Consider the following 25,505-nt stretch of genomic DNA (forward strand, 5'->3'; position numbering starts at 1 on the left):
TAATGAATTATTCAGCTGTCAAGAAGAAGTAATCAAATATAAATTTTCATTATCAACATTTAAATTAATAATCTAATCATCATATCATGTGTTCAACTTGAATGATACAGAGCTATTTGAGTCGATGTAGGCTAACAACTTTCAAGTGGGCCAGTTCCGGGCCAATAAAAAATAATTGGTATGACACCAATTGTTCTATTTTAATTTTGTAATTATGACCTACTTTTGAGTTACTATTTATTTTATTTTTGATTTGGAAATTTGAACAAACTACATTTGTAATTGAATAGCTCCTGTATATTAATAGTATGTATCTCAGTGCATGATATCATTTTAAATTAAACTCTTATACAGCAACTAGAAATGAACCACAAAATGTAATTTAAAAAAAATATATAATTAGACAAAAGGAGGAAAATATAAATATATAAATATCACAAGGAGGCAATAATAAAATTCAAAAACCTAATAAAACAATCAAATAATGGAATCATTTATCAATGACTTAAAACAAATCATAAAAGTAATCAAGTCCTTGCCCGATTTCCCAAATCGAAATCCCAGTTCCAAGCTCTTTTGCTAATTCAATCCGCATTGCAATTGACTTTAATGTGGGATAGAATATTGTATTTTTCTTCCCTTCATACTTTAACTCAATAAAATGCTCCGCAACTTCATCATTCCACTGTAACTCCGCATTGGGCGACTCTTTCAAAATACTTTTATACTCATGATGAACAACATGGCGACCACCATCTGCAGTATATGTTAGACCATAAAAATTGAGACCCATAAGAATTTTGGAGCGATGAACACCTTCTGGATCAATGAGTTCTATACATTTACGCACCCAGGCAAGTGGAGCATTCGGTCCAGGACGATATGGATTAGAGTAATCGTAGGTCATGAGTGAAAAGTAGTCAAAGCTATGAGCAAGACCTTCAAAGTCATTTTTCTCAAAAAATCCCTTTTTTTTATTATCAGTATCATAAACTGCTGGAGGAATGACTAAAACAACAAGCTTATTGTTTCCTCGAATTACTTTAGATATTATTTTGAGTACATCCGAAAGTTCCTTTCGAGCCTGTCCTCCAAGCTGACTCCAAACTTCAAGAACGACTCCATCCAAGTCATTAGCCATGCAAAACTCGGATAGAATATCGCCTATTTTTCGACTCCTGCGTCTATCTTGAAATAATTCCATGTAGTCCTTTGCTTCCCATTTATCAAAGATGACTCGAGGTAAAACCTTGGATGGGCGAAGTTCTTTGATCCAATCTAAAAAATAAGTAATAAAAATATTTAATTCATTTTGAGGATAGTTTACAAGTTTTCCCGCACTTCCTATTTCATCCGTCTATCCTTAAAATTGGAGACGGAGTAAATGGAATGTTGAAAATCCATCATCGCAACCTTTTAGTAATAAGAAAATAACTTTTTATGGCTAAGTAAAGCCAAGCGACGCGAATGATATATTATTGATGTAGGAGAAGGATCCAGACTCTTTCGAGTTATTCGGACAAGTAGCAATATGGAGGATCTTAAAAGTCTGATTATTTAGATGAGGTTGTGAGATCGTCTTTTTGTTGGGGAGGGGGCTTGGAGTGCATTCGTGGACTGAAGAAGGATCTCCGAATAAAGCACATTTATAATAGTATATAAGGCAGAGCGACTCTTTCTTGTGCATATCATTTTAACATGAGTATTTCAGCCTTTCAAAATTCCTTTGGTGTGAACTGTCCGAAGAACTCGAAAGAGTCGACATTGACCCTTTCCATCTGCTTCGCAAAGTTCTTCCCTTCTTATGAAAAGGTTGCAAGGAATGAATTTCAAGTTGCCCCTTTTGAGGTGGAAAGAGAAAAGTGATTACTTTTGTCTATATCATGGAGTCCCTCAAGAGTTAGATCTGGATGGAGCTGTATCCATACAGGGGAAATTAGATTAATTTTCGGGGATTTGAATATCTTAGCCACGTCATATCCTTTGGAATTCCACGGAGTCACGTAGCCTAAAACTGAGAGCTCTTGTGGGAAATGTATACGAGATTCAGCGTGTTCCTTGTCATAGCTATCACATTCATTTAAAATGTCCTCCACATTCACATTCCCTTTCAGTTCGGACTTCTCACGTAATGATGACTCTGTTCCTGACAAAACAAATAGTAAAACACTCAAAAATAACCCATAACCCATGCTGAATGACTGTAAAGGAATGGAATGTATCGACTCCCAGGCTCCAAAGCAATGGCCTCGGTTTTACTATTGCTGTTAAATTGTTATGGTTCGATATTACACGTCAGCTGAAGGAAGAGAGAACGAGAGCAATGAGAGAGAGAGAGAGAGAGTAAATTTATATGACGTCATAGTTCATTTCTTTTATTTATTGAAATACACTATGGCCGTCAACACAAAAGCAATCTTTCTCAAAATTTGTATTTTTCGACGATTTATCATCAATTTATATCAAGAAATTATCCTAATCAATTCTTTAGACGTCTTTTAAATTGCACTTAAATGGGATAAAATTAATTTTCATAATAAAAGAATAAGAAATGAACATATTTTATGATTCAAAGGGGCCATATCGAGGTAAATATAAATCCCTTAAATCAATGAAAGGTTCTAGATTATAGCTAAAATTATTCAGTATATTAAATCAACCCACTAGTTTGAATAAAAGACTTAAATATTTGAAAATTTGCTTGAATGAAGTAAAAAAATAAATTGGCAATTTCTCAGTTTCTTGATTTGTCTTTAAAATTGTTTTTAATAAAGTTAAATTATGAATTCATATGCTTAGTTTAGTATTCTATTAGTAGGCAAATATATTAATTTTGATATTTATACTTAGAGGCTTAGTAACCACGAAATGACATTCCTACTACTATAAATCATTTTTACTGATGTCATAAATTGCATCATAATTGAAGTAGACACCATCTTGGGGGCTCAAAGTATATTTAAAACATAAAATTGAAAATTTCTCGGAAACCTTGATGAAACTTGATCAAATGGCTTTATGAATAAAATAAAACTCAACACTTGCATTAAATACTTCTTGATGGCAATATTAAACAGTGATATTTGATTTCAATCAAAGCCATAAGTACTGAAAATCCTCATGAAATGTCTAAAGTTGAAAAAATAAAATGATCGATTAAAGTAGAGAAAAGTAAGATTATTTTTATAGAAAAAGGTCTTATATTCTTTCCATTGTAATAGTTAATTTTTATCTAAAATATGGAAATAAGATCTTTTAACTACCTATTTAACATTATATTTCTTTAATACATTTTAGGGTGACAAAAATAATATAACAAGGCAATAGGAGAATTGAGGGATCTGAAGGGGCACTTTTTGAAGGCTCTTGTCAAACATGAATGTTTCTAGTGCTCTACCTAAATATTCTAAATATATGAACTTGACCAGTTTAATAATTCTGAATCATGTGGCCGAGGCTGAACATTTGGCCGTGAATGTAAGCAAATGGGCCACAAAACATTTGGGAGTGAAGTCATGATGGAACACATAGTTCCTTCTGGGTAGTTTGACCTCACTACCCAGGGCAAGCGCTTGAGGACGTCCTGGTACTCCATTGTGGATCTTCCACGTCGTAGTGAATCATGTTTAGCTAAGTCTCAGTTTCTACAGAGGATCATTTTGGCCTAGTGGACTATAGCGAGGAACGAAGAAGATTATCGGATTTCACTCAAATCCATTAGGAAAATTAAATTGAAGGCTTATTAGTTATTACTTATACTTATTAAGTATTCTGTATTAACTCCTCAGCCTTTTCATCATCAATTCTATCATTCAATCCAAGAACAATATATTCAATCCATATATATTGTAATTACTTATAATTTATTTGTATTGACTGTCATTTGTTACGATGGCTATAAATTATCAAAAGCATTCTTCATCAAATAAAAGATACTAGATGAAGACTCCTTAGAGAATTTGTGGAGTTCAATCTAAAAAAAGATCGTGTTACTTTGTCACTCCCGGCATTAAAGAATAGGCCATTGTGATAAAGTGTAACATAATTACATCTACTAGGGATCATAAATTTAAAAATGAAATCATAATATGCATTATTATGTAATAATTTAATTATTACATAATAATTTAATTAAACTTAAGTATCTTAAAACGAATAGTTTATTAAAATATAACAGATTAATCCACAGCCAAACAGTTCCGATATTGACTCTTTGTTGACAAAAAGAAAACTTCGCTCCCAATAGCATTATAGTTGAGTTAAAGAAAAACTCTCTTACTCCGAAAAAAATGTTGGCTATCCAATTTCCGAAGAATTGCTTGACAAGGTTTGTAGACTTACCTATATAACAGTCATTCACATTTCGAAAGTACCAAACTTCTCCCTCTTGGCCCACAACGTAGTCCCAGTTCTTAATTTTGGCCTTTTGTGAATTTGTATTTGGTACCCTTTCTATTCTCTATGACGTCAAAATCTCCCTCTCTTGCCCAGCAGTCGGTGCCTAGGGTTAATAATTTTGGTAAGGATACAAAAGCGTGCGAGGAGAAGGGAAAAAATACTTATAGCATCATTGTCCATTGATTAAATGGTAAACATCTTCCTCTATCAAGAATGTTATCAACTCCCCCCATATTAATATAATATTAGATACTGATAGAACTGAATAAAATGCCTAAAATAACGTCTCTTTCTGTCTGGATTTCTGGAAATGGAGGCCCAGGAATTTGGAAATACTTTCCGGACGAGAAACAGATGGCTTGTCGGATTTGTCGATATAAATGTGCCTTTAGTCCCATGTTTAGAATTAAACGCCGCTCATTACCTTTAACTCATATGAAGAGAATGGATCTATAAAATCAAGTTAATGATGAATACATCAAGTCAAACTTTAACTCTGATCTCACAAAGATACTTATTGCATGTAATATACCCTTATCCATTGCTCATCATCCAACATTAAAAAATTTTATGGAGAAATACAAGGGTAAACCTGTCCCTTCCCGAGGAACCATCATAAAATTAATGGAGGATGTTGGCAATGATGTCATTTATAGAAATATCCCCATTGTAAATTGTGAAGTTGAGATAACTTTCAGCATGTTTTGAGTCATCCACACCAAATTACGATCAAAGTTATCAGTAAAAAGTATAAAATATTTACTAATTTCGAAATGGAACTCTGAATTTTGTAACATCCAACTGTAAGTATTCATATTTTTAAAATCTAACCATAAAAAATGATTCTATTTTAGCTAAAAATATCAAAAATTATGATACACAACTCATTAAATAGCAAAAAAAAAACTGCTTAAATAGTCACAACAACGTGAGTAGTAGCTTTGGATGTTTCACAACTAGTTGTATGGCACTAGTTTCTTCACTTAAAGACTTGGGTATGATAATTAGGTTTTCCAATACTACATAGTCAATAAATATTAATTTTTTATCACTTAAGGATTAGCTATGGTTGATAAGCTCCAATAAATGGTGTTCAGAAAACTCATAAAAGGCAAAAACAACTGCTTAAATGGTCACAAGAACAGGAGTAGTGGCATTTGGTGTAGCATTATAATTAGCAATTGTGTGTATCCTTCATGATATGTTGTTATATAATCATAAGTAATGGGGAAAAATCTGTTTCGATGCTCTTAATAAGGAGTAATTATCGCCGGACACTACTACATAATTAGCTTTTGCTCTAAATCTTTAATTCTAACATTTTTTTATTAGTATATTTATTGTCTAATTTTATGATTTTGACATTTACTTTATTATTAATAATTATTTAGATCTCATTGGTAGAGATATCTATCTATCCTGTGCACAATTGTATATAGCAACTTCCACATGAAGAAAAAGGGGTGATTATCTTTTTGATTAAACCTTAAGTTTGGCTTGTGTTTTGCAACCTAAAGTTATGACATATTTAACTGAATTCCGATGTCACACCAAGAAAATATTATTTGCATCAATCTATTATTTCAATATTCTGTATTTATAATTTATTTTTATTATTAGTTAAATGATTCTAATTGTTTAATTTTTAGTATGTAGATTATATTTAATTTAAGTCTTCTCTATTAAACTTAGAACTTCAAATATATTTCGAAATACTCTACTTTGTCGTTTCATTAGTTATTATTCTGAGAATATGGTTAATAATGAATTACAACTTCATAGAGTGTGACGTTATCAAATCTACTGTAACGGACAAAAAACGTCAAATCAATTATACGTAGTATATCTTCATTAAACATTTTGCTAATAAATACTTTCGTTATACCTTCAAAAAACATAATAAAGCAGGTAGCTGATAATCACATCAGTATTTTAAACAATGATACCATAAGTCTATCTCCCTCGTTCTCCTTCCATGCGTTTTTCTCTAAAAGATTATCAACTTTGTCGGTACGATACATCAAATTGAAAATTCTAGCAAGCCGATTACATGACGGTCTAACTTTGTATTTCTATTAACTTTGCCTTACATCAGAAGGAGAAGTTAACAACACGGCAACCCATTAAATAATGAACAAATAGAAAGAGAGATATCACACATCAACTGTTTTTCCTTTTATAATTTCTAAACTTAGTTTTTTCCTTACAAAAATGTCAACTGGATGTATAAGTGCTATGAAGAATACTTTCTATATACATACCTAAATAAAATGGAAACGATCTGGATTAAATTTGTAAAAAAAATGTCTGAAATCCAATAAAGTATCGAGTCTTTAGCCTTCGATTCCATTTCAAGTCTTAAGAGTAAGTTTAGTTGTAAATCTTCAAAACAGTCCCATAACCAGACCAATATCCCAGAATGACCAACCAAATTTTAGGAGAAGCTAAGGTCATGTATTGATGTTTTCTTTGCGTGTTGATTCAGATGCCATTTTGATATTTTTATTCTTAAAATTTTGTAAGGACCTTTATTTTTATAAAAGGGAAAACAATGTATTAATTTTATTTTATTATTTTAATAAAATTAAAAATATATTTCTGTTTGGGAGGGGTACAAGCATCGTAATTGAAGGGATTGGCGTCCTAATGCTACGACACTGCTTCAAAACATACACCCGAGTTAAAGTCAACATCTCTACATAACAATGTTTTTAACGGATATGATATTACATTAACATTATACAAGAGTTTTTTAATCTACTCTAAGAACACCTCTAGCGGGCTCTTGAGTACATTTAATTAATTACATTTCTTTTTATTTAGGTAATAAAAATATAATCTTAGACGAAATTACATTTATTCATTCAAAGGACAATAAAATTAGGAAAACAATTTCTACAGCCATAAATTTCAAATTTTAATCTAACTCAGTGACTTAGACGAGTTAATATATTTATTACTTTTTTAATAAATTATCAATTATTCTACAGGGTTCTCAAGTTTTGAATTAAGTTTGGCATCTAGGACCGAGGACTGCAGTCCAGTCCCTTTAATCGGTCCTTAAAAAATGAAAAATTGTTCCTTTGTGACATCATAACAGTTGCAAGCCAATATTAAGAGTGTAAGGACGTACATATATTTTATATTACAATATTTATAAATTTATAATGTATAATTATTCTGGTCTTAGGAAGGTATAAGTTACAATATTATTCTAAAAATCGACTAATTTCTAAGGCTGTAGAAGCTATATTAAGTGGTGAAGAGTCTTCTAGTGTAGTAGAAGAGCCTGTTGATGATGATGAGGCAATGGATCTCTGGAGTGGCATCTCCTATACAACAGCCAGAACCGAAAATTCTTCTTTATTTTTGGCATCAAATAATAATTATCTCAAGGAGAATTGAATGAATATTTTTGGGAATTTATAGCCTCACCGAATGTTAACCCGGAGCAATGGTGAACATCTAAGGGAAAATATTCATTTCCTAAATATTTGATATTTATAAGCAATATGGATGTATACCGTGCTCATCAGTTCCTTCAAAACGATTATTTTCTTCTGCTGGCAGAATTATCACACAAGCGAGAAATCGATTGAGTGGGGAGCTAGCAAAAATATTAATCGCTCTGAATGGAAGCATGGAAAACTAATTTTATTTATTGCCTTTATATTAATTGTTACTTTTAATGTTTAAATTTTATGTATTATATTAATATGAATAAATGATTTAATTACCTAATATTGCCGTCTAATTGTTTTCCACTATAAATTAGAGTAATATATTTCATAATTTCTAAAAAGGGTAGATATTTTATTAGACCGTTTCATAAAGCCACTAACACCATCAGTGGCTAAAAATATTCCACCTACAATTTGCCTTAATGAAATGTTGTCTAGTGTCAACGTCTCTAAAGTCTATGAAAAAGAGAAATTCTTAAAGTGAGGAAAGTAATGAGCTGATGACAAATTTAACCTTTTCTTAAGGAACATTTTTTGCTTATTTTAAAAAGTAGTTAGCCTATAGCGGTTGAAACGATAGGGTCATGAATGAATTATTCTAGAGAAACATGTAATGACCTACGACCGTAAACTGTATAGGAAATGCCTAGATTGAGCGAAAAAAATGTTTCTAAATTGTATAATATTATTAAACCCTTTATTTTTGAATTATCGATATTTTATGAAAAATTAGAGGACTGACAAAAGACAATTTCAAGGAACGACAGTCCTAAGGAACCATCTCAAGGACCGATAGTCCTAAGGGCCGGTCATAAAGACTGATAGTCCTAAGGATCAATTCCAAGGATTGACGGTCCGAAGGACAACAATACCGATACAACACTAGAGCCAAATACTGAAGGTCGAAGGAAATAGGGGGTTTATAAAAAAGCAAGCCGAACAACCCTAGGTAATCTCCAAAGACATCTTTTACTACAGGACTTGAATGGCTCACACAACCTATTAAAGTGCGTGCTGTTTTCTTTAGTTACATTCAATACAAATAAGTGAAGTGAAGAAATTATTATTCAGTTTATTTGGGCATCGATTAATAATAATTATAACTCACTAATCAGAATTAGAAACTCGAACATGGGTTGCAGTTAACTCTTAACTTAAAACTCCGAACTGGGACTTCGAACTCCAGGAGGACTCGATTTGGACTAGAAAACATAAATTTCAAATTTGACTAGGACTCAATATGAAAGATTCATAACTCGTCTAGAATTCGTCGTAAAGATCGACAAGGTTAAGATTTTAATAAGAATCAAGGCTTCAAACTCATTAACTCGCGTACTCAAAAACTCGCGACTTTACTTGGAGTCGTATTATATTGGACTTTACTTTTGAGACTTCACTCGAGCTTATAGCTCAATTCAATTCAATTTGCTTTTTTTCCATTTATCTATCATATCTATATTAGTTGGGAAGCCATGTAATGCGATTTTCAAATTAGTTTCTTTATTTTTATTTGATCAATCTCCAGTTCTACAATCCGGAACAGTGCATGTGCTATTTTTACCCATTTTTTAACTTGCAATAAGTATTGAAAATGAAAGATGATAAATTAGTGACTTACCATTAAGAAATATACCATAGGAGCTAATAAGAAAATAAATAGTACATAGTTCTAGTGGAGTACTCACGCTCATTTTTAGTTTTCAAGTCCTGGAGTAAAATATGTCTTGGTGTAATCTCTTGTTGAAATAGAGGCGTGCTCCATTTTACTTTCATTTCCAGATATTATCTCTAGTCTTTTATTAATTTTGAATGATAATTGATTCACCTAAAGACTAGCTTCAAATAAAGCATTAAACCAAGTGGTGCATCGAAGGCTTATGTCATTATAAGTAAAAAAAATGTCTTAGTAAAAATTTAATTTTTTTTGTCCGCTAGAGGCATTATTAATTCAAGCATTTAGGAGAATAATTTCCCGTTCTCTCGTGAATTAGTCAAGTATTGTACTGTTTTTACTTATAATTACTTCATTATATTTATTCATATACTTTTTGCTTGAATAATTATGGAAAGGGAATTATGACTTAAAATGATTTTCACATACAGCATGGTCAGTAGGCTTCCAAGTAGGAAGATACTTAAGATTTGATATCCATTTTTTTCTTCTTGTGACTTCTTTTGGATTTTTGGAAATGGGAAATTTAAAAAAGCGAACGTTTCCTTGAAGCTTTTGGAAATTTGACTCAGTTCTATTTTTGCATCCTTGGACACTACAATGACCCATTATTTGGGAGTAATTTGTTTCAAATTTGCTTTATAATAATATAAAATATTTAAGACAAAAAAAAAATATATATCGTACGTATTATTACTTATTCAAATTTATTAATACAACGTAGAATAAATAAATGACTGAAGTCATAGAAAAGCGACATCTTGCAAAATATTATGACAAATATTGACCATAATATTTCCTCAGGCTAACGGTGCTCGCTCGATGCCCTACTTGGTTTAATGCTTTAGCTTCAAAGCGAGAAATAAATAGTAAGGGCGTTGGGTAGTACGAGCACCCGTAGAGTTTTTGTGTACCAAATATATAGTGACGTCTATTTGTGTGTTTTAATAAAATAAAATATATATTTAGGCAACAGCATGTTTACCTGCAACGAGGTTTAACCCGTTTAAGCTATTCTGCACACACACAAACATATTTATAAACATGTGCAAAATGCCCCATTACCACATTGCCCTTAACATATATATATTTATAAACTTACAACCCAGGGTGGGGGTGGGTGCAGAAGTTTATTAAACCGATTACGATGATTGAAGTTTATTTTGATAATTATTATAATTAAATATTTTTTACTATTATTTAAATCTGCTAAAGAATTAACTTTGTCAAAGACGAATGGATCCTATATAATGAGCGTTTCATAAGGAGTTTCATTTTGGACATTTTTCATCCTATTTATAATAAAATGTCGGAATTTTTTCCGTGTACAGGATCGGAACCTCACCTAAATCCATAATGATATTACGAAAAAAGTGATTTTTTAAATAAACAAACCGTTTTACAGTAAATTTAACGAACGTCCAATTTCATGTCCATTCATTCCAGTGGGTGTTGTTGACTGAAATTGATTGATCCACCAATTTTCCCGAACCAAAGCATATGTATCATATCAGCATTGTATCTTATACGGCGGACTTGTTCTAGCATCTGTACTTTGATATCGGATTTCTTATTTTCTCTCGAATTGACAGTGGCTTCCAAACATTTATCGAGATATCTCATGTAATCACTTATCCGATCTTTTAATCTTCATTGGGTTTGGCCTACACATTTCTTGCAGCATTTGGTACAACCAATCATAAAAACCAAAAGTGTGGAATTGCATGTAATCACATGAGACAGTTCCTAAGTAACATCCAACACCGATTATTTGATAACCGAAAATGTTTGAACATATGAACAGGTTCTAGATCCATTTGCAATCACTTTTTCAAACCCACTTCATTGACACTTCTTGATGGCCTACTTGGAGTCTCTGGAAAAACTTTTACACAACAAAGTTGATCTTTGATATTTTCTTTTTGTTTGTAAGTTGGCTTTGGAAACATTTTGTCTTTTTTGCCCATGAAAATATTTAAAAACATGATGCCACTTTGCTTCTCATTACAGTACCCCACAATTGGATGAAGAACTTTACATCAAATTTAAAATGTTCCGACAGAGAACAATTGTCAACAATGATATCAAAAGCAATGTTGAAACTGATTAGTTGGCTTGAGTTTCAAAAGCTTCCTTAAATGTGTCGTTTCCCTCATTAATGTTTATGTTGTTGGTTTATAATGGGAGTACTATATACATATATACTTCTTTTTAGAAAATACTTATATACTTTTTGAAAAGAAGTGCATTCTCCATGTATATAGTGCTCCTATATAAACCAACAATATCAATGGAGACAGGTGTAGCATTTGTGGGGAGAGTTTCACTTTCGTTGATCTCGCTGATGGATCTCAAGTAGTCTTGAGTATCTTGGATGAATGTTTCTTGACCTTTTACGAGAGCATTCGAATGAATATCCACGAACTGGCTTATCTTCTCAGTGATGGACTCTTTGACATATAGGATTGGACATCCTAGTGGAAGAATCCCTTCTCGATGGTCTTTCTGAATTTTAAAGATATCCTAAAATCGAGCAGATTTCTTTTTATCGGGGTTCATACATGAAAATTCATCCTTATCAACGAAGCCATTTAATTCCCATAATTCAGATCTTCTTTGATTTCTTTCTTGGCATTTTTGAATTCCTTCTCTGTGACTTATTTGTATGATAGATTATCATTGACTGTTTTAGACGAGATATGTTCATTGCTAAATTCCAAACAGTTATGAAAATGGGAGAGGAAAATACATCCACCTTTATCTGCTACTTTGATAATCAATTGTTGGTTCTTTTGCATTCTAATTTGTTTCTTCAAGGCTTTCTTTCTCGTCTTGTGAAATGTTTGGATGAATACGTTTGGGAGCTGTTCCAATGAGTTCATGAGTTCACATTTGATGATAGAAGAAATCATGCCACTTTGTGTACCTCTGAAAGTACATATATCTAGGGTTGTAAGTACTAAGCCCCTTTTATCGTGCTTTTGTATGACGTTGTTTTCTTTTAGCATCAAACAAATCCATGGATACGGAGTCAAACAGGCGAGAAGATAATAATTGTTGTAGAGGTTGTTCGGATTGAGAAGGTGATAATTCATATTTCCATAGATTCAGAACATGATGAAATCATTTGTTTGATATGTATCCTCAGAAATATAATAATGGAGCTCGTTCTTTTGGTTTCCTAATGTCTTCGTAGATTATTAGTGGTCGGCAGTTCTGTGGTATCGTTATGCTTTGGCGATGGGCAATGATTAAGTTTGATGACTCGATGTTAAGATCAGACCAATATTTGGCGAAGATTCGTCCAGGGTAGTAATCAGGTAAATTATTTATGCTAGTATGATTTTTTCAAAACTAATCTTGTTGTTCGATAAGAGTACGATACAATGTTTCCCTCCCTGGTCATTATATAAGGTAAAAGATCCAAAATAAGATTGATTCATGGACTAGGCTTGTCAAATTTGTTTTCCATAAAAATCGCTCTTTTTTTAAATGATAATATTGCTAACATTATATCATATTCTAAACTAGCGGTAGTACCCAGCATAGCCCGGAGTAATTAGGCATCAACAAAAAAACAAATTTTTCATTAATAATATAGAGGATGACTAGATTTTTAATACATATTATCAAACATGGTTATTATTATGTTCTTAGCTAAATATATCTTTTCACTGAAAAGCTACTAATAAATATTTGGTTTGGATTTTTTGTAAATACTATAATTTTGGGATAAAAATCCGTTGGCAAATGGAACAAACCAATTGTGACAAAACAAAATAAATGATTTTAGACATCTAATTATTTGTAAAATATCAGATCGGATCGGAAAATATTTTGATATCAGCCCATTTCTAGTGTTGATTCAATGTCATACTAATAAAAACTTACACTTACCAACAAGGTTGTGGCATATGTAAAACAAGCTGCAGTTTAACATAATTTTGTTGAATATTATATTAAATAAGCGTTTTGTAATATGTTGAACAAATTTTTGTAACAAAAATATTGAAGGGTTAAACCAATTAATATATAATTTAAGATAGTAGGGACATGTTCCAAATAGTAAATTTGAAAAATGAGTCATTATTTTACAAGTTATAATATTAATGTCCTATTAAAGTTATTATCAATGCAACGTTATTTTGTTATCTAATTTATAAGTCAATGAGTCGAAAAAACAAAAAAATATGATAAAGATAATTAAAAAAAAAAAACATTTATGAATTGTTTTTTCAACAGTAATTGAACAATCAGTACTAAAGCTAATTTCTTCATATTTCTGAGGGCTCAATTCCTAAGGACTCTCTATTTAGTAACTTTTGTGAACAAAAGTGTTCAATGGGAGGTCTAGTAGTCGCAACAATTACTTTGTTGCGGAGGTAAATTGCTACTTATAAATAAATTCAATTTGTTTTACATCAAGAATGAAAATAAATCACCTAGGTATATAGTGTTTTTGCGGATGTGACAAATTGCATCATAATTAAAGGCAATCTTTGAGGCTCATAGTTGGCATTTTTACTATATAAAATGGAAAACGTTTCAAATAATTTTTGATAAAACTTCACCAAATGGCTTTAAAAAAGACTTAAACATTTGTATAGAATACTAATTAATGCGAAATATTTGAATAAAATAAAATATCTTGGTACTAAAAATCCCAATGAAATGGTTAGATTGTAAAAATCAATTTTGTTTTGAATTTATCAGGGACGAAAAAATATAGTAATTAGAGAAAACTATCTTATCTTGACTTTTATTGTTTACTCTAAGGGAATAAAATGTTATAATGATGTAGTATTTGGGGGTCTGATACATAATTAAGCTAGACATTAGGTAGATATATTTCTGATAAACAACCCCTTCATTTGTTGGTGTCGGTTCTTAGAAGATTGCCTCCATGACAATTGTTATAAAAAAATGTCATTTACTAGAAAATTGCCCGGAATTTTTCTATATATGTAGTAATTCTTCTACCGATCTCTCCAATCTATGGAAAGGACTGACTCATGTAAGGATCCGTTTTTGTTTTCCCATCTGCAGAAAAACGGGTGAACATAGAAATCGGCCTTTGAAGCTTCCATTATAAAAAAATTATTATGAAATTAGGAGGGTTCCTTTATGGTTTATGAAGAAGAAGTGGTTGTTTTTAATCTGCCGCGAGGACCCCAGTTTATATTACACAATTGGTTGACTTGGAGCATAGGCGATTCTCTTGAGATTCTTTAAAGTGGTGGTGGGGTTTTTATCATTTTTTGAGGCCCAACGGTTATCCTACACAAATCCTGTGTGCATAGGGTACAATTTGAGAAATGAAGAGAGTTTTTTTATGGTCGCACATCTGCAGATGTGCAATTTATCAAAAGATCCTTCGTGACGAAAATCGTTGACATTTATGGCATGCTAAAAGAAACGAAAATCAAAATGGTCACCTTGGCAATTTTAAGAATGTTTTAGAAGATAGCGGTCATAACGTTACTTTACATCAGCTACAAGCTACTGTGGGGGTGGATAGTCAAATGAATATGGAAAAAGGCAATAATTACTCTGATGTCGATCCTTAATTCTACTCTAAGTTAAACAAGGGCTTAGAATTGTAACTCAGCAACAAATCCTCAAGGCTATATACCTCATTTTATGAGCACATACAAAGTTCAATCTGGTTTGTCTATAATTGTATGTAGTAGAAATTCCCTCCTCAGGACTATAAAAACGGGCGAACTAAAAAATATTATCTATTAGCATCACTGGTTCTTTTCATTTTTAAAAATAATATGATCTACTGGTATGCTAAAAAAACCTAAAATTAACGTTCTTATAATTATTTAAATTTTATAATATTCAGAAAACCTAATATAATTAACTATAACGGTTCATTAATATTGAGTTATCTAATGAGATTATGTGTGTAAGTTTATACTTTAATTTAATAATAAAATGTTAAAATTCACAGGAATGATGTAATAATGACAAATTATGCTAATTTTAATTAAATTTTATGAACATATGTAGTACCATATAAAAATACTAAACAAATATTCCCATTTAAGTGCATATTTAAAAATAAATCAGATATTATGAATGGTTCAGTATCTGTTTTTACTTTGTTAATTGACATATTATTATTTGTAGAAAATATCTTTAGTTGACCTAAAATAATTTTTATGGTAAAATTCTAGAGATATTCTCTTTGTTATAGTATTACTAGCGGTAGTATCCGGCATTGTCCGGAGTAATTAGGACTTGATTAAAAAAATAATTTTGCTTCAATAATATAGAAGATAACTCCACAAGAAATCATCAGTGTTACTCTCTGCTTTTCATGATAAAACTCACAGGTAACTACTCCATACTTATATCAATTCACATGACAATGTTCTCTTCTCAAGAATAATTATAAGTGTTAGCGAATTTTTATTTTTATATGATGTGAAGACTGAGGAACATTTTCCCTAGAGCTCTCACTAACCAAATAGTGCTTTCAGTATGCTACATACAAAACGCATGCGAGAGTTAGTTATAACTACTTAAATGCCCATCAACACAAAAAGAAAAAAATACTATAATTATTGTTTTCAAAATTAATTGTGGATTAGATTTGAAAGGCCAATCGGGCACAATATCAGTATCTGAAATCAAATATAGGTTCTAAACTATAGCACACACTATTGAGTATCATAACTCATCCCACAAATTTGAACACAAAGACTGCAAATGACTCAACTAAAGTCAATGTAATATTGACTTGTATGTATATAGGTATATAGTAAAATAATTAATTAATTAAATTTTTTTTCTTTTCTTGATTTCTTTTCAATATTGTATTTATGTTGAGGCACAACATTTATATATATATTGAACATGTACAATATTTTCTATATTGATATGTATGGTGCTTTCCAAAAAATGAAATGCATTATTGTTTTTTTGCAACATGGTATAGATAATATGCTAAAATTTTTGCTTTTTTAATTAAATTGTAATACTAGTGGGAAAATTACGAAAATTGTGCTTGCTAACCAATTATAATTCCTAGAACCTTACTTTCAGTCAGATTCAATCATTTACTAAACGTGATGATATTAACCTACATTGTTTTTAATATAGCATATACTTGTTCTTTTGACGTCAAATCTTTTATATACTTAATCTAGAATAAATCTTAATGTCACTATCTTAAGCTTAAGCTTAATTGATACACATTACTGAAGAGAAAAAACACATAGTAGTCCTCAAGGGGGAAAAAATTAAGAAAATGTGAGTGAAAACTATCATAAGATATAAATAGTTTTGTGTATTAGTAACTCAAAACTATGATTATCAAATTCCAACAAAACCATCCTACGTAAATATTTCAAATATTAAGATTTAAATATATTTATCCCCATAACGCCAAGGGTTTCATATTTGATACATGAGTTTTGGTATAATCGGTTTTAGTGGGGTTTACAATTTCTTGGCTCAAAAACTTCATGAATGCAATTGATTGTCCAGCGTCGCAAACGTATTGTCTAATCGAAAAAGACCTGAAAATACTCTTGTGTCGGTCTATATTTATTTGGTGTAGTCCAGCCTAGTCATAATATTATTTTTTATAAAACCGGTCTTTAAGATCGTCGGTCTTTAGGACTCTCAGTACTAAAACATATTTAAAAAGAACAAATACGGTTGAGTGACGTCATCAATGACCAAAATTTATTAGTTATTTTCTAGGTGAAACCCCGTGATTTTTTGTTGTATGAAGAAAATCATTCATTTCTATATAAAGATCAGCTAAAACAGACAGACTTTAAAAAAATACATCAATTTCTACCCAAAAACTTCGATGTAATAAAAGTCAAAAAGCTTTGATTTAACAAATTTAAAAATAAACAATATTTTTTTGTTGAGAACTGGACTAGGACTTTGATTTCAAAATATCAGAAAATTCTGGACACCCATTAACCTAGTAGTTGTTATGGAATGATAAAGGGTTGAGTTTGTCTATTTGCGTATTCCATTGTTCATTTATAAATATCATTTTTGTTAAATTGTAACATTTTAACTCTTGAAGTTTATATAAAATCTCGAAAGCCTTAAATGGTGATTTGTTGATTGTTGTAACTGTTCCAATTGTTGTTTTGTTCAATAACAAAAAAAATGCCAAATTTGATTCTGGACAATGACTCTTATAGATTCAAGGTATGTAGTCCAAATTTTTTTGGAAGTATATATGGATATATATATCCATCAAAATTTGTCTCATAGCTTAATTACTCTGGTCAATGCAGGCTACTACTGCTTGTTCGTAATATGGAAACATCATTAAATTAATTAAAATGATCACGCAATAATTCTAATTTTTATTAAATAACTAGATATTTGTCCTATTAAAATCAAAGTAACATGAATAGGAATAATAAATGCTAAGTAGTACTCCGTATTAGCCGATTACAGGCGATAGGTTTGTACATATAATATTAATTTTTCAATCTACATCCAGCATTTATTAATTAATTTCTTTTTATCTGTCGTCTGGAGTACTTACTTAATATTCTATCAAAAAGAAAATAATAAATTATCTACTGGGGTGCCGTATTACTCAAGAGCCTAGCTCAAATCTAAAGTGTTGTTCAATTTATAATTTTAGCTTCCAGGAAAAGGTGAATATCTCATAATATCTAGATATTAAATTTCAATAGGATATGTTTTGGTGATCCTTGATGTGGCTCAGGATCAATTTTTAATCATTTCCATTATTTCCATACATTTTCATTTCCTTTTGAAATTCACTTTTTAAAAATTAATCTCTTGTCAGTAGTTTAAGCATAGTGATTAATAATAACAATCGCAGAGGTCAAGGAGGGAGCAGTAAAAAATAAGTTAATAAAATTTATTGGGACTGCAAAGAAGAACACAAAACTATCAAGATTTTTTGCGTACTTGCAAAAAAAAAAAAAAAAATAGTTATGGAGAATAATTTCGTCGACAAAATAACACTATATATTGAAAATTCTTCAGTGTAGTATTAAAGTTTACAATTGTATGTCCAAACTTTACAATAGATATGTATTATTTCTACTTAGAAATTGAAAATTTGAGTTTGATGAAAAAAAGTGAAAAACAATGAAAAAAATTATTCAGAAAATGACCGATATATCGGTTAAACGTGAGTTTTATCTGTCAAGTTTATATGCAAACAAATCCTTAGACAAATTTATACAAACATTATTTTTATCTAAGAAGCCAATATTAAATTGGAAGTCATTTTTTGCACCTCAAAAAAAACAAAACAAAACAAAAAACGAAATTTCAATGTTCACCAATTTGTTTTTTTCCGTATAACTTTTTTAATTTGAATAAATTTATAAAATGTCTTAATTGGTATAATTTTTTTTTTTTTTTGATACGTCGGTAACTATTTGATTTATAGCTTAAACCTCCTATCACTTTGATCTTCAAAAAACAATTATTGCGTTTTGGGTATAGAATAAGCCTCCCTTATATTCAATGAAAAATTGACGTGGTAATCCCGACAATTTGAAGAACTTTTAGAGGAAGAGCAGCTTAAGTGTCATTACCTTTTCTTAGATGAGCTACAAGATGAAGGAAATAAACACACATCCCACTCCATTTATACCAAGGACATATAGTTTGAAATTACTCCTATGTCAATCCTCTATTCTACTCTTAGTCCAACAAGGAATTACACTTATAACTCCTGAGTAAACCTTCACTGTTACTCTTTGAGCTCTCAGAGTGCGTTGTCCATTGAACGATTGCCGCTCCATCATATCTAGCGACAATATATATGTATATAGGGTAAACGACAAATTATCTTCATTACATTGACCATTTCAAGAATGTTTAAGAGGAGAGCAGCTTAGCTTCATTAGATTAGCTGCAATCAGCTATGAAAGGGGAAGAAAGAAACACAAATCACAATCTGTATATATATTGGACATATAGGCTGGAATTACTCCAATGTCTATCATTAATTCCATTATAAGTATATCCAACTAGGACTCACACTTACAACTTCCCACGAATTTTTCATTCTTACTCTTGGTATTTCATGTGCACACCCATATTACATTATACGTTGATGCCCTTTCTTCAAAACTTAAAGAATAATAATAATAGCTTTGGAAAAGCTACAAAATTGTTCATATTACTAATGATAAAAATATCGCACGCTAAAAAATGCTTATGATTCACAATCTTAGGTATAGCTCATACATCAATAGAGCAAAAGTATACAAATTTTATTGCCATTTATATATATAGTTAAATATATTTAATCATACATATTTATTGTACATAAATATATATATATTATTAGAGTGAGTCGTTTTGAGGGGTTTTGATCAATTTTTTCGAATTTTAAAAACGGTGTATACGGAAAAGTTCTCTATTGGTATAAAAATAACCTGTGTGCATACAATATTGAGATCAAGAGAGTGGATGTCTTCAGTTTTCCAATTACATATACATTTTTAAAATGTGTCTTTCTTCACAGAATTCATTACATTTGAGACCAACCTACTTATTTTTATGAAATGAGTAACTATTTATTAGCAGGACTCGACAGACACGCCAACTCGTGGTAAGTAAAAAAACACAGTCAGACTAGTGTAGGGTGCCCTGTATTAAACCCGTTTGGCTATGTAATGCCGTATCTTAAATACCATATATACCCAGACCATTTGGGTTCAAAGCATTAGTATTACCTTGTGTCAACGTCTCATACGCCGAATATACATTAAAAACAAATATTATGAGGATTTTTAAAAGCCAAATTTCACAATATTTCATTTCCTGGGGTGTTCCGAGATGTTATTAATAAAACTGACATTTTAAAGCGAGGAACAGAATATCAATTCCAGGACCAATCCGATTGTTTTAACATATTTCGTAATGTGCATTATGTCCTTGTTTCTGATTGGAGAAAACGGTATTGTATAGGGGTTTTCTTTCTAATTCAAGCCAATCAAATATCTCCGTTTAAATACCAAGTACATGGGTATTTTATATTTTGTGATATTCCGGCATATTAAATATTTCACAGGGCTAGCAAAACAAGGAAAAAAAGAAGAAAAAAACAACTACATGTAAGTGACGAATTTTATTGACAGTCGAGGCCTTTTTATTAGGCATTGATGATGATTAATTATCATGATTATGTTAGAATAAATTTAAATATTATTATTTCCCTCTTGATGGATACAGATGAAAATAACACGATATGTAACAGAAAATACGAAATTTGATTTCTGGAACCTCTAACTTTTTTCAATTAATACTGTCTATTGTTTTGGTCAGGAATCCAATGTCGGACAATAATTTGTAATCATTAGTGTGGGATCGGTCTAAAAAAAAAAAATAATAATAACAACTGCAGTCCAATCAGTTTGGTCTTAATAAAATTTTCAGTTGTTCAACATAACCTCTTTCAAGTTTAAAGTAGGAGGTGTGTGACTAGAACGTACTTTATGTTCAAGCTATAATTTATTATTTCCTTCGTTTTTATTTTATTAAATCCTAGCGAAGAGTAAACGGAGTGGGGAGGGCTCTAGCACCTCCAGATCATCCCCTGCAGACGCCCCTGGTTGACATATAGCTAGGAATCAAGGACCAAGATATCATCCTTAATAAATAAAAAATGAAAGCCTAAAAAAAAGAAAAAGAAGAAGACATAAGGTATCTCGTAATAATGGATAAATATTCGACTAAATATGGATAAATAAAGTTTCAAATGAATTATGGAACTTCACAATACGTTCAATTGTTCTTAAGTAAGCTATGAATTAATCTTTTATTTTATTACATATTTCCCAATACATCAATTAATCGATTTTTTAAAATTCTGATTTTTGACCCACTCTAATATGTATGTACATACCTATTTTGTGCATGAATCAACATATTAAAGAGCATTTAAATGTAAATATATACTTAGGTATACATAAATATTGTACATATATTATGCTTCTATAAATGTGCCTCCTTTATAGACGATTTGCTTTGCTTCAATAGTTCTTTACCAATTATTATTATTATGAAGAAGATGAAAAAGTAATATTCAATTCGAGTATTACTTCAACTGAAAAAAAAACACACCTCGACTTTACCAAATTCGACAATATATGTGGCCCGTCAATACAAAAACAAGCTAGAATGAGTTTTTTAAAATTGAGTGTGAATGAAATTTGTATTCTTTAACATATTATCATCGATTTCTATCCACAAACCATTCTTATATAGTGATTAAAATTGAATTTATTTTGAAAATGTTAAAAATATAAGAAACCGAAGATCAACATAGTAAACCAGATAATTTTAAGAATTTTTAGAGGAGAACAGCTTATCTGTCATGACGTTTCATTAGTCACAAGCAGGTGTGACGAGGGGGAATATAGCCATAAACAAAGACATATATAAGAATGACTCCGATGTCGATACAAAATTCTACTCTAAGTCTAACAAGGACTTACAATTAAAAATTCTCCAAAAAATCCTTGGTATTATTTGTGTTCTGTCGGTTCTTATTTATTTATCTTGAAGACTTTCAGTTCTTAGGACTGTTCTTTATCTGGATTCTTTCATAAAATATCGATAGTTTATTTAGCCAAATTTTTGTATTGAACAATTATTGAAAGATTAAATAATACGATCATTCAGGGAGTTGATTTAGTTTGCTGCAAGACGGAGCCTCTCTTGATCGTTTTGTAAACAAACTAATATAAGTAAACAACGCCCAGCGTTAGCTTACAGGCCCTGGAGAAATTTAGTTCCTCATTGAAAGTCATAGTATTTAAAGTAGTGTTGTCACCTTAGCAATATTTTTGTACCGGTTTCGATACCAAAATATGTTTCTCCACATCGGTACTTTTGGATTTTTATACTATGAAAATATCAATGTTCTTAAGGGCAATTGACATGCACCTACAAGGACTTCCGAGAAAATTGTTTGGGGTGAGGGGCAAGCTCAAAAATTTGATTATTTTTCATTTAATAGAATTTGTATTTTTCCCTTTTCTTCATAAAGGACAATTTGGTTTGGGATGTTAGGGAAGGAAGAATCTGAAATTTGAGGGGTTACTTCTTTGATTCTTAAATTTTTTTATGACTTAGTGGATTGCATGCACGGGTTCCAATACTAGTTTTGTAAGAAACCGTATTAAATACGTCAGTATCCCAGTATCACTATACAGAACAGTACTAAATTAAATTTTTTGCTCATCATATTTTAAAGAATTTGATTATTTAGAGCTTGAAGATCCACTTTACTAATTCTATTATCCAATCTGGTCAGCAAAAAATCAACTTATAGGTTATAAGTAAATTTTTTGGTGGATTATATATAATTAAATGAAACTTTTATTATGAAAAATTGAAAACAGCACTTTCTGAGAATTTTCCATAGGTGTAAAACTGTCAGAAATCCCTTAAAAATAGGATACCGAGAGAAAATCCCCAGTAGGTACCAAAGATTTGACTATAGGGGCTCTAAAGTAAAATTAACGATAATATATATGAAAGGTTGAGAATCTTTGAAACAATTATGTCCCAATTATACAGTAAAAATATCAACAAAAACTATGGAAGCGACGCCAAGATCTACTATTGCAGAATTAGCTCGAGAAGGAAACGGGCCCAGGTCTATCATCGACTCCATCGGGTATCCTCCAGCAAGACCACCTACGATGTTTTAAAGTGGGCGATGTTACCAGAATGCCCGAAAAGAGACAAAGTGACAAGATGAGGACCCCGACATTCCTTGGCTGCCTGAAGAGGTCAATTCGGATGAATCTAACTAAGTCAATTTCTAAGCTGGTGAAGGACCACTCTATGTGCTCGATGACGGTAAATAGTTGTAGTATGTATTATATGAATACTATTGTCATTATTTACATATAAAGTTAGACAATTAATATAGTGATATGTCGTATAATTTATAATTATCAAATCTATAACAACTCCCCATTAGATTTTATCAGTATTTGGGTTTGAATAACCTCCGATTTCTAAAATACATACATCCACTTTTACCCTTGACAATATCTGAGCGATAATTTTCACGAATAGAATCTATAATCCCATTCTCTCTTAATAGGATCTTAAACTCGGACATGTTGTCCAACTTCAAGCATTGGTAAATCCTAAACACCCATAGAATTTATATCTCAAATCGGCTTACGTTTTCTCTCCGCGATCTTAATTATAGAGTTAGATATTCTTCGTTGTTGTGATTCAGGTGCAAGAATCAGTGTTCGGAGTTTTCTTCCACATAACTACAATGCAGGTGATAGACCACCGAACTGTGTTGAGTTCCTCCACTACAGTATTGCCGAATAAATTTTCTTTCCTAGAGTATTTTTTTACGAGATGTTTTATTCCTTTGAGAGCTTCTACAGCATGTCTGTTGCTTTGGGGATGATATTCCAAACCGTTTGAAGACCGATGGAGTTTAAATCATCATGTAACATTTTAACTTTCCGATCACATTTTTTGAATTTGGAGCCTTGTAAAATTGGATCACGTAGGATCATCCGCTGTATCGATCCACAGAAACTTGGAAATATTTCCCTCATTAAAAATTTCACAATAATTGTCTCTGCAGGCTGACTATTTTGGAATCGTTGAAATGTTTTACAAGTCTGAATTTCTTGACTGATTTCATTCTGAAATTTTTCCAATTATATAATGTTCTAATGAAGTCCTTCAAGTACTTTGGGATGGATTTTCTTTGACAATACAATTCCACAATTGTCCATTAAGATTAATTTCTTGTTAGCCTATTTATGAACAGATAAACAGCACCTTGAGTGCTGTAACAAGATTTTGAAGCAGTTGAAGACTGGCCAAATTTCTCCTCTGAGATCTTTCTCAGACGAAAAACTTTTCGACGTTGACGCCTACAGCAACAGGATTGTACATTGGACCAATCAATTGCTGGTGTTAGAACTTTAACAGGCTCTAATATATTAAAGATTATTTAATAAAGTAGTTTTATGATTTGGGACCTTTTATCTCTTCAAAGTGGGTCAAAACAAAAATGAACAAAATTCCATAATTGTAAGAATTAACTAACTCTCATCAGATTTTGTGCCTTTTTTCTGTTCTTTTCGATGGAAAGGTCGCGAGATACAGTATAGGTAACGATGTTTCCAATGTTATTATACTATAACTAATAATTATATTCTAATAGTAATAAGATTGGTTTATTCATTGTTTCGGAATCTGTAAAAATGTAGCCCTATTCTGGATAATATTTTGTTAAGGTCCAAACTTAGAGTACAAAGTTTGGGCACCCGAAATTTACCCAAATATTTATGTCTAAAGATTCTAACCGACCAGGATCCGAGAAAATGAAAACTTGTCCTATCTTTAATCCTGGGAACTACTACTGTAAGTAAATATAAAATAAGAAAGCCAATTTCTCAAAAATTACACCATACTCTAAGTGTTTCATTAAATAATTTCCAGTATGATTTGCAAAAATTTTCACTCTTTAATTGGTCGTTTGCGTGTAAAGAGTGCAAGGCCTTAATTACTCTATTGCAAACTTTCTTTATATAATTTTTCTCTTTTTCATAATGTTGTGCAAGTACATCACGCTTAAATAGTTATATGTAGACATGGTTAGTTGTAACTTTCTAAAGAGACATGTATCTCTTTTTATAAATAGATTAACGTGACCCAAATTATTCAACTCCGTGAATTCTTTGTAAAAGCAATTATTATATAATTACATATATATTTTTTATTGGTGGTGTTCATAGAGTTAGTTATTTCATTGTTTGTACAAACACTGAACACATACAAGAAGAAAATCTCCCATCCACTGTCATTATAATTAAGCTACTTTTCATGCTCAATAAAATTCATTCAATCCCACATAGAAAAATAATACATACATATATGAGTACATTAGGGTGGTGCTGTTACCCTAAAATTCTTCAATTTTGATAAATAATACTTAATCGTTA

At 31.0% G+C, this 25,505-nt stretch overlaps 1 protein-coding gene across 1 annotated transcript; it reads right to left on the reverse strand.

Annotated features, from left to right (window-relative positions):
• Positions 1-378: 378 nt before the first annotated feature.
• On the reverse strand, positions 379-2,326 carry LOC121125514 (chitinase domain-containing protein 1). Its single transcript, XM_040720714.2, has 2 exons — positions 1,871-2,326; positions 379-1,278 (listed from the first exon to the last, which is right to left on the reverse strand). Exons 1-2 carry the CDS (start codon positions 2,190-2,192, stop codon positions 506-508), a joined length of 1,095 nt encoding a protein of 364 aa, XP_040576648.1. The 5' UTR covers positions 2,193-2,326; the 3' UTR covers positions 379-505.
• Between the last annotated feature and the right edge of the window lie 23,179 nt (positions 2,327-25,505).

This window comes from Lepeophtheirus salmonis, chromosome 10 (assembly GCF_016086655.4).
Source record: "Lepeophtheirus salmonis chromosome 10, UVic_Lsal_1.4, whole genome shotgun sequence".
In the NCBI taxonomy this organism is placed as follows: Eukaryota; Metazoa; Arthropoda; class Copepoda; order Siphonostomatoida; family Caligidae; genus Lepeophtheirus; species Lepeophtheirus salmonis.

What these genes read in the sequence shown, in the direction of transcription:
- LOC121125514 (XM_040720714.2), bottom strand. Translation starts at nt 2,192, where the DNA reads ATGGGTTATGGGTTATTTTTGAGTGTTTTACTATTTGTTTTGTCAGGA. An exon ending in ACTCCATGATATAGACAAAA is followed by an intron (nt 1,279 to 1,870) that starts GTAATCACTTTT and finishes CTTATTTTTTAG; the next exon opens with ATTGGATCAAAGAACTTCGC.